Source organism: Sciurus carolinensis, chromosome 17 (assembly GCF_902686445.1).
Source record: "Sciurus carolinensis chromosome 17, mSciCar1.2, whole genome shotgun sequence".
Lineage (NCBI taxonomy): Eukaryota > Metazoa > Chordata > Mammalia > Rodentia > Sciuridae > Sciurus > Sciurus carolinensis.
Window position 1 is genome coordinate 573,477 of NC_062229.1, and position 12,942 is coordinate 586,418.

Here is a 12,942-nt window from a genome sequence, read left to right on the forward strand (position 1 = left end):
GCTCCGGCCGGCCCGACACGTGACGCGCGCTTCCGGTCTCCTCGCGCTCCGGCTCTCCGCAAGACCCCACCCCCTCTTAAAGGGGCGGCACCCTAGGAGCGACTGGACCAAGCTATTTGAGCCCCCGGACCCGCTGTGCCTGGAAAGTAAAGGGTGGGAGTGAGTTCGAGTTTGGTTCCCCCGCTGGGTGGCAGGTCAGCCGCAGCTCGGGTTTATGTGTGTGTTAATGGGGCTAGAACCCAGGGCCAATGTATCACGGAGCCATATCCCCAGTCCTTTGTGAGCCTGGCTCTCCTAAGTTGCCCAAGCTGGCCTGGAACTTGCAATCCTCCTGTCCCAGCCTCCTGAGCCACTGGGATGACAGGCTTGTGCCTCCTATCTGACTGGCCTCACATTTCTAAAACCTCCTCCCTACCTGGGTTGGGTAACAGAGGGTGGTCTGGTCCCTCCTTCACAGCTGGACTTGGACAGCAAAAAGAGCAGAGGGTGGATCTTGTGTTTAAAAAACTTTATTGGGATGTAATTTATACACCTTGAAGTTCACTCACCTAAAGTTTTGCAGTGGTTCTAATTCAATGGTTTGGGTGCTTTTTTTTTTTTTTTTTAATTCACAGCAGTCACCACCACTGTCTGCTTCCAGAACATTCTGTCACCTCAGAAGGAAGCCCGTCCCTGTGAGCAGTCACCCACTCCGCGGCCTAGCCCCTGGGACCCATGATTCACATCTGGTCTCTGGACCCCCCTGTCACTGGGTCACACACTGTGGCCTTGTGTGTCTGGTTCCCACTGAGCATCCGCGCTCAGCTGTGTCACCTCGCTCCTGCCCTGGCTGAGCCCTGGCTGAGGGACGCTCCAGGTAGATGGACCTGTGCTTGTCCATCAACCCACGGCAGAGCTGTTCCACTTCTGGCTGCTGGGAACAGTGCTGTTGAGAGCCTGAGAGGCTTCCGTGCCAGCGTTGTTGGGTTCTCGCGTCTGCCCTGGGACTGAGATGCTGGGGCGGAGGCGCACACCTGTTGGTCTGTTGCCCAGCGGCATGGGTGCTCCAGTGTGGCAGTGAGGGAGGGTTGGGAGAGTGGCCTAGTTCCGAGCTTGAATCCCTCCCCTGCGTCCCCCCAGGTCTGAGGTCTCTGGGCTGGGGCCGGACTCTTCTTGTGTGGTCTGCTGATCCTCCAGGGCTGATGTCCAAGGAAGGCAGTTTCCCAGTGCAGAGCAGGGCTGGGGAGGACCCCAGCCTGAGACTGGCAGGTGCGTGTTAGGCCCGCCCCGCCCCGAAGGACGCCACAGGCCTGGCACCTTGACTCAACCTTTATTTGCAAACTCAGGAGGCTGAACCTGGTGCTCAAGACTGCCTGGACGGGGCAGCAGGGCACTGGTGGCTGTGGTCTGACTCTGCTCACCCCACCCCACCCCACATCTGTGCCAAGACTTCTCTCTCTCTTTCGCGCGGGGCTGCTCGGTCCAGGCCACGAGGTTCCACGCAGCCCATGCCCCGGCCTGTGGCTGCGGGTGGCCAGCCAAGGCTCTCTGGGGCAGGGCAGCCGTGCCCATTTGGGCCCAGGCGGAGGTGGCTTTCCGTGCTCCAAGTCAGATGTCCCAGGTTCCAGCAGCAGCTGGCGCTGGGGTGGTGGCTGGCGAGGCCGGTCATCGGGAGCCCGGCCCACAGTGGGCAGCCCTTGGTGCTGCAGAGGAGGAGACGCTCAGGGCCACGGTCAACAGGACCAACACCAAGGCTCGGGCCTGGCAGCAGCAGCAACAGCCGGAGCAGGCGGTGGCCACGGGCTGCTGGTGGCCACTGGGGATGGCGTCCCTGAGCAGGAGCCCTGGTGCTCGTCCAGCGTGCGGGGCGGGGGGCAGGTGGTGCAGTCGTGTGCAGAGCTGCCTCGGCAGGTGTAGCAGGAGGCGTGGCAGCGGCCGCACACGCGGAGGGCAGGCCCCGCGGTCACCGCCTGCTGGGTGCTGTTGAAGTACCTGGGCGGGCAGTGGGGGAGGCAGAGGTGGCCCAGGATGTAGGCAGGGCCGTCACATTCTGCTGAGGGACACAGACGCGGAGGGCGTGAGGCTGCTGCCTGCCACGTGGGCCCACCTGCCGCCAGCCCGCCCTGGGCCGCACACGCACACTGCCCGCTCCTGCGGCCACCTCCCAGCACGTGGACCACGCAGTGCTGACCACTCACCCTGGCACAGCCCCTCCGTGTCCCGCTGCACACACGCGCTGCTGGTCACCTGGGGGTCTGAGGGCCGCTCCATCATGTCCTCGGCTGTCCCGTAGAGCAGCAGCGTGTAGCGGTACAGCATTCCTGGGCAGGGGTCGAGGTGGCACGGGGATGGGAGAGGGTGTCGGCTGCACCACACGGCCCAGTGCCTGGACCCCACCTCCCCCAGGGAGGGCCCTGCATATGCCTCTGCTTGTGGCCTCTCCAGGGAGACCCGGGTGCCCCTGTTGCAGTGGGGTAACCGAGGGGGGTCTGGAGCCCCTGGCCCGGGGGGGTTGGATAGTGCAGCCCCCAGCCTCAGCCCTGGCTCTCACCAGTGTTGAAATAGTAGCCCTTGTTCTCCAGGCCCAGGGTCCACAAGCCCTGAGGGTCCTCGTCCCAGAAGTGGGTGGACATGAAGATCCAGTTGTTGTAGCCTTGGCGGCTGACATCCAAGGGCCTGGGCAGGGGTGGGCGGGGAGCCAAGGGGCCAGCCTTTCAGGAGGGCTCACGGCCACAGGGCCAGGGCGTGGGACTGTGCCACCCGGCGCCTCACTGTGAAGATGCTCTGGAAGAGAGCAGAGCTGCCCCCAGGCCCAGGGGTGGGGCGGGTGCACACCTGATGGCCACGAGTGTGGAGCGGGTACCCATGGGGCTGGTCAGGGAGATCTCCAGGTCCCCGCGGCGGCTATAGGACAGGGACAGCTGCACTTGCACGTGCTCCAGGGAGCGGATGTAGTTGTGATGGCCGGCACAGGCAGACACTTCCTTCTTCACGTGCATCCGAGGCAGGATGGGGCTGCGGGAGGCCGAGGACCCTGCAGTTGGTCCACCGTGGGGTGGGCAGCCAGCAGGAGGGATCTGGGCTCAAAGGTCATGGGGCCCACCCTCTCGTTTTACAAATGGGTAAACTGAGGCCTTAGGGCTTGCCTCCCTTGGGGGCTCCCCCTCTCTGGGTGGTGATGGGGGGAGGGGGAGGGGGAGGTGTGCACAGTGTGCAGGGGTGAGAAGTGGCCTCCCTCACGTGGGGACATGCACAACCAGGATGGCACATTTCTTCTGGGGCTGTGTGGGCAGCCAGGTGCGAGCCATGTCCACCAGCAGCCCGGCATCCAGCAGCCCGTAGCCGTAGTGGTGGCTCACTGTGTGGAGAGGTGGCTGTCACTCACCCTGTGGGCCCCGCACTCCCGCCCTGTGTGGCCCTGTCGCACCTTGGCGCCCCACACCATTGATCCTCCAGTCTTCGGCCTGCAGCTGCGCTGGTCTGGACGCTCGGACCACCAGGTGCTGCATGTCCCTCCAGGTCAGAAATGGGCTGCAGGTGGACAAAGGTGGTGAGTGGGGTGCCGCGCCTCCAGGCTGAAGGTGGCAGGTGGGGCCTCCATAGTCACCTACTTGGCCTCCAGAGCCAGGGCGATCATGCCTGCGGCCAGCGGGGCAGAGGCTGAGGTGCCAGTGTGCCTGTCTGTGCACTGGTGGTGCAGATCCGTGGTGACCTAGGGCAGGGGGTGGATTTGGGCCAGTGCACGGTGAGGGCACAGCCGGTGTTCACAAGTACCAAGAACTGCACTCAAAAGGCACTAGGAAGCACCGTCAGGCGGCCAGGTCTGCCATCCCAGAACTCCAGAGGCTGAGGCAGGAGGACCGTGAGTTCAAGGCCGGCCTGGGCAACTTAGCAAGGCCCTGACTCAAAATTAAAGATCTGGGAACAGAGCGCTTCCCTGAATGTGTGAGGCCCGTGTCCATCCCAGCACTGCAGGACGGAAAACGAAAGGCAGGAACATGCCAGGGTCTTTGAGACACGAGGTCAGACCAGTCCGCCAGGCTCAGGAAGCAGGGCAGCACACCCGGGTGGCCAGGGGCAGGGGACCTGGGTTCCAGCCTCAGGAGCCCTGTGCACTGGCAGGCCTGGTGCCTGAGGGAGGTGTGGGAAGGGCTTCCCGGAGGCAGCAGCCCAGGGCGGAGCGGGAAGCAGCTGCAGGGAGGCTGCTGGGGGAGGCTGCTGGTGGCTCCAGGGTGGACAGGGTGCAAGGCAGCCCCTGCGGCAGGGGGGTCTGGGGGAGGGCTCCGCACTCACGATCTGGGGGTCGGTGACCACCCCGCTGCTGTAGGTGGTGGTGAGCGTGGAGGCGCAGGCCTCGCTGTACCAAGGCACGCGGCCCTGCCGGGTGGTGCTGCCCACGGACAGCGTGTGGATGCTGTTGGTGTAGCCGTCGCAGTTGCAGTTGTCGTAGTGCAGGCCGCCGTTCCCCGAGGCCCAGACGAAGAGCGTGCCCAGCCCGCCGCGGCCCTGTGGAGAGGCACGGCGGGCATCGGCCTGGCGTCTGGGCCTGACCCTCGCGGGGCGGGCCCCTGCTCACCTTGGTGACCCCCAGGCGGAAGGCCTCCCTAGTGAGGATGCCTGGGCCGTCCACGGTGCGGCCGTCGTCCTCGGGGCCCCAGCTGGCGCTGTAGATGTGGATGTGCTGAGGCTGCAGGCTCAGGGACCGGGCCTCCACGACGTCCGTGATGGTGCCGTCCAGCATGCGCACGCCTGGGGGCGGGGCGTGGGCCTCTCCACCAGCCGCCCTGCCCACCAGGCGCTCCCCACTCCCCGCCCTGCACGGCGGAGGGCAGGGCCTTCCTCCTAGATCGGGGCCAGTGGGCCATCACCCCTCCACCCTCTGTCCCGGCCTGTGCTTCTAGGGGAGCCTGCTTACCTCCAATCCGGGCATTGAAGGCCACACCCGCCCCGCAGAAGTGGTTGTTTGCTATTGCGGCCACCTCCCCAGCACAGCGCGTCCCATGCCTGGTGCCAGGGACAAGAAGCGCACCCATCACCGCCCACCCGGCCCTGAAGGACGTGGGGTCCCCTCTCACCCGCGGAACCGGGGCTCACCCACCGGTTCTCATCACTGGGAGTGTAGCGAGGCTGAGGATCCGGGTCGTAGTCGTTGAAGTCGTAGCTGGCCAGGGGGTCCTGGAGGCAGGTGGGGACAGGAGGGGGTCTGAGGCATCCCCGGGGTGGGGCCAGCCTTGAACCTGGGGCATCCCCCGCCCAGCCACCCAGGGTCTCACATAATTGGCCCAGAGATCTGGGTGGTCCTTCTCGATGCCATCGTCCAGGATGGAGACCACGACCCCCTGGCCAGTCAGGCCCTGGCTCCAGACCTGCAGGATGTTCAGGTCTGGCTGCACCTTGTTATTCTGCATGGGGCAGGGGTCCCTGGGTCAGTGGGGCTCTGGCTGGCCCTGCCTGCCCACCTGCCCAGCCCAGCTGCTCACCATGTACCACTGCTTGGAGAACCAGGGGTCACTGGGCTCCGCAAAGGAGCGCTTAAATCGCCGCTGCAGCGTCTGCTGCTCGAACCACTGCACCTGCAGGGAGCACACGCTGGCCATCCGTGCTGGTCCCTGGGCCCTTACGGGTGTGGGAGGGCAGCCCGAGGAGGCCCTCCTATGTTTGCTGGGGCTGCTGCTCTTCGGGGTACCCATATTCCTCACTCTGTCCAAAGTTCTCAGAGCACCTATTCTTGGGCCCCACAGACCCATGGCCAAAGCTGGGTGTGAGTGGGGCTCCTCTGATCCCAGTGCTGCTTCTTCCTCCCTCTCTGATCTCGACCCTGGTGTCTAGGTCCTCCCGACTCTCTCAGCATTACTTCCAAAACCAGCCACTTTTACCTCTCCATCCAAAATGTCCCCAGAGGACCACACCCACTTCTTCCCTGGTTCTCCATTGCCCTGTCCACTGCCCACAAGGCCCTACCTGCCTAGCCTCTACTCACTAACAGTGCCATTCTGCTCTTCAGGACTTACTCAGCCTTCGCCCTCCCTGCTTCTTACCTTCTTGGTACCCCCACCCAACGCAGCTCAGATTCCCAGCCTGCCTCTCAGTGATCTGAGCCGTCTGTCTGGGGTTGCTCAGCTCCAGACTTGGTAACTGGCCCCGATTTCTCTCTCCTTTACATCCAACCCATCTGCCAGTCCTGCCTGCTCTTCTGCAAACTATGTACAGGTACCTTCTCTCAGTCCCCAATGCTATGGGCAAGCAGCCCTCCAGTGCAGCCCATGCCCCTCCACAACTCCCCAGGGCTTTCCAGAATCCGTCCTCATTCCTCATCTTAGCACTTGAGACCTTTTCTTTCTCTCTCTCTCTCTCTCTCTCTCTCTCTCTCTCTCTCTCTTTCTTTTGGTACCAGGTTTGAACCCAGGGGTGCTCAACCACTGAGTCTCATCTCCAGACCTTTTTATTCTTATTTTGAGACAGGGTCTCACTGAGTTGCTTAGGGCCTCGCTAAGTTGTTGAGGCCACTTTGAACTTGTGATCCTCCTGTCTCAGCCTCCCAAGCTGCTGGCATTACAGGCCTATGCCACCACACTGGGCTTTGAGACCTTTTCTTGATGGGGTGAGGACTGATCTAGACCAGATACCTCACTGAGCATCCAGATTCATTGGGTATCTTTAGTTCCCTATTCTGCAGCTGTTTTCCTGCTGGCCAAATGGGCCAGTTCCCATGGCTGCATCTTGAGCTGGGGAACAGGGAAGGGCTGTTATCCATGCCTCCTTATCAAAGCATTTGGGGCCCTTCAGTTTTCAGGAAGGAAGCGGGAGTGGCAATAAGTGCCCACTTATTGGCATGCTCACGTATACTTCCTCATCTGGTCCTCACTGTGGGAACTGAGTGGAAACCGAGTTGCCTAGAGTCGGTGACTTTTTGGAGGCCACATGGCCACCACAGCAACCACAACAATAATAGAAGGCAGCTGGTTGGCCCCCAGGTGGCTGAGCCCGAGAGAAGTAGCCTCCAGACCAGACTCACCTTGGGGTCTTTCTTCAGGCGGAGGCGGTGGCCCCAGTGAGGAGTCAGGGACTGCTGGGCCACACCCCGGTGTCGCAGGTGGAAGTACTGCCCCTCAGGGAAGATCTGGAAGTGTGCCAGCAGCCGCACTGGGGGGACTCGCTCCCTGATGGAGCCACTCCCACCCCAACGAGGCTGGCCTCCCTTGCTTGCATGCTCCCAACCAGGGGCCCAAGTGGGAGCTTCTGGGAGTCCAGAATCTACAGGTGGCCGTGGGAGAGGTGGGCTGGGGGTTCTTGATATTTGGGGGGCCTTGGGGACCCGGTCCTATTTGTTGGGGTCTGGGGTCGTCCAGCCTCACACCTCCCATCCAGCCGGGTCCCACCCACCTGCCCCAGGTTGACGAAGCCGAATTTGCGTGCCAGGCGCTCGACCTCCCGGTAACCCTGTGTCACCCGCACCGCCCAGCTGCCGACGTAGATGGGGGCTGGGGTCGTGGCCCAGGCCACAGCCAGGGGGCGGACCAAGCCCAGGCTCAGGGCCAGAGCCCAGGCCAGGCGCAGCCAGAGCGCAGTCGGGGCGGGCCGCATGGCGGGGGCGGGACCGAGGGCGGGGCCTCCGGAAAGCGCCTCCCTCTGGCCAAACCGCCGAGTCGGCCCGGCGCCCGCCGGACCCCCGGCGCCATAGCAACCCGAGGGCTTCAACTCCCAGGGGGCCTTGCGGTTCCCCCAAGTGGGGCGGGAAGATGCGACAGGAGCCGTAGGAGGGCACGCGTGTCCACAGACCTAAGCCCTCAGGAGCCTCAGTTTCCTCATTTGTACACGGACCCAACTCTGGCCCCGAGGAGCAGGTTCATTGTTGCTTGGGAAGGGGAAGCTGCCCTTTATTTGGCCCCATCCACTTCCTCGAAATCAGCGGTCTTCCGTCCGCTCCAACCAAAACTGTTTCTTTGGGTAAGTCCCGCCTCCTCTTTTAGCCCCGCCCTATCCCCGAGCTTACCCCGCCTGCTCTCTACTCGGCCCCGCCCCTGACCGGCCTCACCAATCACCTCTGGCCTGTCTCTGGCCTCCCAGCTCCACCCTCCTCAGAGGTGCAGCCAATAATCCCCGGCCCTGACGCCACCTTTCCAATCAGCTACGTCCCACTCCTGCTCGGCCAATCAGCACTCTCCATCGCCGCGCCCCGCCCCCTCACGGCCGCCTCCTTTCCGCTCTGCCCTCCTCCCGCCAGAGGGCAATGCGGCGGAGGAGAGGGGGCAGGCCCCACCTCCTTTGTCCGCCCTGCCCTCCCATTGGCCGGAGTGGGGGGACGGGGGCGGAGCCCGGGACGGGGGAGGAAACCAGCAGCCTGGGGGCCGACCCGGGCAGCCCTAGCGGGGGCAAGGCGGCTCGCGCTCGGCGGGGCCGGTGCGCTGGGCAGCAGGCAAGCTCGAGCTCCAGCTGCCAGCCCCGGACCCGCCGGTGCCATGGACGGCCTGCGCCAGCGCTTCGAGCGCTTTCTGGAACAGAAGAACTTTGCCACCGAAGCGCTCGGAGCGCTCGAAGCCAAGACCGGTGTCGAGAAGCGGTACCTGGCCGCGGGTGAGCCGTCGGGGCGCTTGCCCCTTTGCACCGACGGGCACACTGAATCCCTGGGCACCGAGACCTGACGCATCTGCGCCCGGCCCCGGCTACGAGGTCCGGTCCGGGAGGAGCGCGCGCCCCGCTGCTCAGCATAGAGACCCAGATTCTGGGGGAGGGAGAGGGTCCTGAATACGGATCTCGGGTCTGCCCGCAGCCCCTGCCCTGCGACCGCCCTGAGACCTTGGGTGAGGGCAACTCTTGACTCCAACGCTCTCCTGCAGCCGCGGTCCCCGCAGTTCTCTGCCCCCTCCATCAGGGCCTTGGACGGCTGCCAGGCTGAGTCCAGTTCTTCCAGTTGCCCAACTGGTGGGGGTGGTCCTGATGGCAATGATCTGTGTGTCTTCCCAATGCCTTCCCGAGCGCTCCGAGCCTGGCAGCGTGTGGAGACATCTTCCCGTTTTTCCCAGGGGCGGCCCAGGCCATCAGGACAGTGGTCCGTCCAGGGAGTCTGCCAGTAACCTCCTCTTGGAGCTCTCTTCCCTACCCCCATTCAGTGACTTCTCACCAGTGTGTGTCCTTCTGTGTGGAGTTGGGTTCTTTGACAGCTGTGATGTGTCCCTGGGGCAGGGAGAATCCAAGCACCCAATTGTATCTCTGTTCCCGTTCCATTGCCCCTTTCCGAACCTGTCTGGTGCTCCTTAAATTCCTCCCTCCCCCCAATACTCAGAGGCTCACTGCCTTTTCCGAAACCCTCCCCCATGAACCCCGAGGACATTTGTCTGGGTCTGGGGGCCTCTGTGGGCAGATCCTGGGAGTCCCCCTTCCTCTCACTTTCCCACTCACTGGAGGATTCCCATGCAGGCAGCTCTAGGAGGGTCTGAAATCTTTGCCCAGACTGTGGATGCCCCCCAGTGCCCAGTCCCGCACCCCAGCAATTCAGCCAGGTGGCATGTGTGTGCTGTGCTGCCCCCAGTACAGGTCCTGGCCTCTGCCCTGGCTTTCCACAGCCCTAGTCCCAGTGGGTGGGGGATTTAGGTCATAGAGCACCTGAAGGGAGGTGGGGGTAGAGGCTGGGTATCATCAGGGAGGAAACGGAGGCTCAGGGAGAGAGGGACTGTGTGGGAGGCCACCTCCCTGCCCCCATCCCATCTGTTGCTGATCTCTGGGACCCTGCCCCCCTCGCAACCCTGATGCCCAAGGTCATCCTTACATTGCTGAGGCTGCAGGTTTAAAGGGGATTTAGGAGCAGGATGCCCTGAGAGAGCTCCCCTCCCCAGGGAAGGGGTGATGTCCCCCATGCACCTCACCCTGATATAGGGAACACTGAGCACCACCTGCTCCCAACTGCCAAATTCCATGCCCCCGGGCGACAGATGAGGCAACTCAGAGGAGGCAGTGACCTAGAGGTCACATGGCCTTCTGGGCTACCTGGGCCCCTGTGTGCCTGCTCTGACCTCAGGCCTTGGAGGACAGAGGCTAATGCAGGTGGAGGAAGGGTGGGGTGATCTGAGGCTCTGCCCTTTGGTCCAGAAGTGGCCTCTGTCTCTTTCTGCTGATAACAGCCTCAGGGAAGGAGGGAGGAGGCTGTCAAGCTTTCTGGAGCTCAAAGGTTCCTGTGCCCGGGCAAGCCGCTCCCTGGCCTCAGAACTGAGATAAGGCGGACGGGCACTGAGTGGGCACAGTGGGCCTGGCAGGTGCCGCAGTCCTTTTCAGAGTTGAGTTCAGGATCGCGGCTGAGCTCCTGTCCCCCCCGCCACTTGTCTTTGAACCTCCGTTGTGGGGAGTGGCCAGAAGGTGTAGGAAGTAAGCGTCCCCTGACCCACAGCCACCTAGGACAGTAGGGGCCACCACCGATTTGCAGGTGGGTGGGGAGCTGAGGCCTCACACGCAGAGCCTTGCCTCAGGCAGTGGGAGAGAAGCAGGGCTCTTCCGGCTCTGGGGAGACGGGTTCTCAGAGGGGCCGTGTCTGGGTGCCTGTCTTGGAGTGTGTGGAGGCCAGGGCTGCTGCTCAGCACTGTGCAGGACCCAGGACGCCCACTGCAGCGAACGGCTGTGCCACGTCAGCAGTGTGGAGCGTGTGCACAGGTCACGGACACCACCTCTCCCAGCTCCCCAGGAACCAAGTCCTAATGACAGAGGGTCTTGCTTTCACACTTTTCTCTACATCACTTGGATTCAAACACGGGCTTCTTATTCCCAGCCCTCCCATAGGACATGGGAGGAAACACTTGGAATTGCAGATGATCACTTATTCACTCAACCAGTGCTCTCTGGGCAGCTGCTCTGTGCTAACCCCACCACTGACCCTGGTCCAGAGCCAAAGCCCCTGACTGCCCTTGGGGTGCACACAGCCCCACGAGGGAGGACACCCTGAGCTGTCGCACACCTGCAGCTCAGGGTGGCACTGGGGTGCACGAGTGCCCCACAGGCGGTCCAGGCGTCTCGGAGGCATCCCTGGGCTCTGGAGGAGGTACTGGCTGCCGGCTGCACCAGGAGGCCCGGTGCCACCATCTGGGTTCATGTCCCCTGCAGGAGTCCTCACTCTGCTAGGCTTGTACCTTCTGTTCGGCTACGGGGCATCTCTACTGTGCAACCTGATCGGATTTGCATACCCCGCGTATGCATCGTGAGTGCCCTGGCTGCCCCGTGGGAGGGGAGCCCGGCGGGTTAGAACGGCCCCTAACCTTCTGCGCCTCCTGCAGAGTCAAAGCCATCGAGAGCCCAAGCAAAGAAGACGATACCCTGTGGCTCACCTACTGGGTGGTGTACGCTGTGTTCGGCCTGGTGGAGTTCTTCAGCGATCTACTCCTGTTCTGGTTCCCTTTCTACTACGCGGGCAAGGTGGGGGCCCCGCCCACTCCTCAGGGATCCTGGGACCAGAGGGGTCGGCCCAGAGGCTGGGGTTTGTGGGGGCTGGGCCCTGCCTCCAGGCTGTGCCGGGACACGGCCTGTCCCAGGGGCTCTGAGGGTGGAGGCCCAGGCCGTGCCCAGGGCAGGCCTCTTGGGGCCCTGAGTGTGACTGCGGCGCCCTGCAGTGCGCCTTCCTGTTGTTCTGCATGACGCCGGGACCCTGGAACGGGGCTCTAGTTCTGTATCATCGCGTGGTGCGTCCACTGTTCCTAAAACACCACGTGGCCGTGGACAGCGCCGTGAGCCATCTCAGCGGTCGAGCTCTGGACGCGGCAGCCGGAATAACCAGGGACGGTGCGTGCACGGGCTGCCAGGCCTCTGCCTTCCAGTCTCTAGCCCATGTCCCAGCCTGCCTCCCCTCCTGGCTTGGACCGCTCTCTCTCTCTGGTGTCCCTCTGCTCCCTCCCGAGCTCTGCCGACCCCTCTCACAGTCTACCTCTCTCTCGCATGCTCTCGGGAACCAGTGCTTCAGGCCCTGGCCCGCAGCCGGGCCCGCATCACCCCAGTGGCTGCGGAGCCTCTGGCTGCCCTGGAGGCCAACTGTAGGTAACCCCCAGGGGGCAGGTGGGGGCTGTGTGCATGCTCATGGCGCACGCGTGCGTTGCGCATGCATGTGTGCCTGAGTGCGCTCTGTGTACGTGTACAGATGGTAGATTGGTGCCCACCTGCTCCTGCGTGAGTCAGTGCGCACCGGGTGCATGCGTGTGCTCCACTGTCTCTGCCAGGGGCGACTGCCTGGCCCTGTGAGGAGCTGACTCCAGCACCAGCGACCTGAATCCTCCCCACGGCTGGGCAGAGCCCTGGGGTGGCGGGCGGGAGGGACCCACTGCTGTCCCCATCTCCCTCTCAGCCAAGGCAAGCCTGAGCCCGCTGCAGAAGGACAAGTGAAGCAGCCCTCCAGCCCTGGCACGGACGCTTCAACCAGCAAAAAGGGGCGCACACCAGGCACCCAGATTCCCACAGAGCCTTCCGTGGACTCCCAGCCGGAGCCCCGCCCGGGCCCCTCCAGCCCCAGTGGACCCAGTGGACCCACTGGGAGCCCCCTGTCTACCGCCTCAGCAGAGTCTCACTCTCTGACCATCCCCAGCTCCGTTTCCCAGGGCCAGGCAATCTCTGGCTCTGCTAGTGGTTCCCAGCTGCCCAGAAAGATCCAGCCCCAGCGCACTGGGTTCTCCACCTCTGCCCCAGGGTCCTCCCAGCAGACCCCCATGTCCCCAGGGCCTGGGCAGGGTCCCAGCACCACCTCCAACCCGGAGCCATACCTTGGCCAGTCTCCCAGTAGCACCACCACCCACTCGCAGCCCTCCAGCAAGGCGCCCAGTGGGTCCCGGAACACAGCCTCCAAGGGCAGTCGCTGGCAGCAGAAGGAAACCAACACCAACCCACCACCCAACCTGGCCATCCCCTGCCACTCCGAGTCCTCGCTGGAGGGCTCATCTGAGTCCTCCGAGATTGCGTGTAACTGGCCCCACCACAGACACCAGCTGCCATGTCCCC

The 12,942-nt window shown here is 63.6% G+C and overlaps 2 protein-coding genes across 10 annotated transcripts; one reads left to right on the plus strand and one right to left on the minus strand.

The window, feature by feature from the left end:
• Nucleotides 1-596: 596 nt before the first annotated feature.
• Pcsk4 (proprotein convertase subtilisin/kexin type 4) lies at nt 597-7,824 on the minus strand. 8 transcript variants are annotated; one of them, XM_047530259.1, is made up of 15 exons: nt 7,363-7,824; nt 6,995-7,099; nt 5,460-5,552; nt 5,253-5,345; nt 5,078-5,154; nt 4,895-4,983; nt 4,556-4,728; nt 4,273-4,485; nt 3,591-3,691; nt 3,407-3,510; nt 3,220-3,337; nt 2,815-2,994; nt 2,531-2,655; nt 2,178-2,300; nt 597-2,032 (listed from the first exon to the last, which is right to left on the minus strand). In XM_047530259.1, the coding sequence occupies exons 1-15, from the start codon at nt 7,561-7,563 to the stop codon at nt 1,713-1,715; spliced, it is 2,115 nt and encodes a 704-aa protein (XP_047386215.1). In that variant the 5' UTR covers nt 7,564-7,824; the 3' UTR covers nt 597-1,712. The 8 variants fall into 8 exon arrangements, with proteins under 8 accessions (XP_047386215.1, XP_047386216.1, XP_047386214.1 ...); XM_047530260.1 differs by having other exon boundaries at nt 597-1,971; nt 2,227-2,300; nt 5,253-5,381; XM_047530258.1 differs by having other exon boundaries at nt 597-2,029; nt 5,253-5,381.
• Nucleotides 7,825-8,308: 484 nt separating this feature from the next.
• Reep6 (receptor accessory protein 6) lies at nt 8,309-12,467 on the plus strand. Of its 2 annotated transcripts, XM_047530274.1 has the most exons (6): nt 8,309-8,553; nt 11,068-11,161; nt 11,238-11,376; nt 11,571-11,739; nt 11,910-11,987; nt 12,296-12,467. In XM_047530274.1, exons 1-6 carry the CDS (start codon nt 8,439-8,441, stop codon nt 12,331-12,333), a joined length of 633 nt encoding a protein of 210 aa, XP_047386230.1. In that variant the 5' UTR covers nt 8,309-8,438; the 3' UTR covers nt 12,334-12,467. The 2 variants fall into 2 exon arrangements, with proteins under 2 accessions (XP_047386230.1, XP_047386231.1); XM_047530275.1 differs by lacking the exon at nt 11,910-11,987 and having other exon boundaries at nt 8,316-8,553.
• The last annotated feature ends 475 nt before the right edge of the window (nt 12,468-12,942 follow it).

Bases quoted from the DNA above. Each gene is read 5' to 3' on its own strand.
- Reep6 (XM_047530274.1), top strand. From the start codon at position 8,439: ATGGACGGCCTGCGCCAGCGCTTCGAGCGCTTTCTGGAACAGAAGAAC. The intron at 11,162-11,237 runs GTGAGTGCCCTG...CGCCTCCTGCAG, and splicing joins GCATACCCCGCGTATGCATC to AGTCAAAGCCATCGAGAGCC. The intron at 11,988-12,295 runs GTAGGTAACCCC...TCTCCCTCTCAG, and splicing joins GGCTGCCCTGGAGGCCAACT to CCAAGGCAAGCCTGAGCCCG.
- Pcsk4 (XM_047530257.1), bottom strand. From the start codon at position 7,563: ATGCGGCCCGCCCCGACTGCGCTCTGGCTGCGCCTGGCCTGGGCTCTG. The intron at 4,729-4,894 runs GTAAGCAGGCTC...CCCCGCCCCCAG, and splicing joins CTTCAATGCCCGGATTGGAG to GCGTGCGCATGCTGGACGGC. The intron at 2,995-3,219 runs GTGAGGGAGGCC...GGCCTCCCGCAG, and splicing joins CTGGTTGTGCATGTCCCCAC to CCCCATCCTGCCTCGGATGC.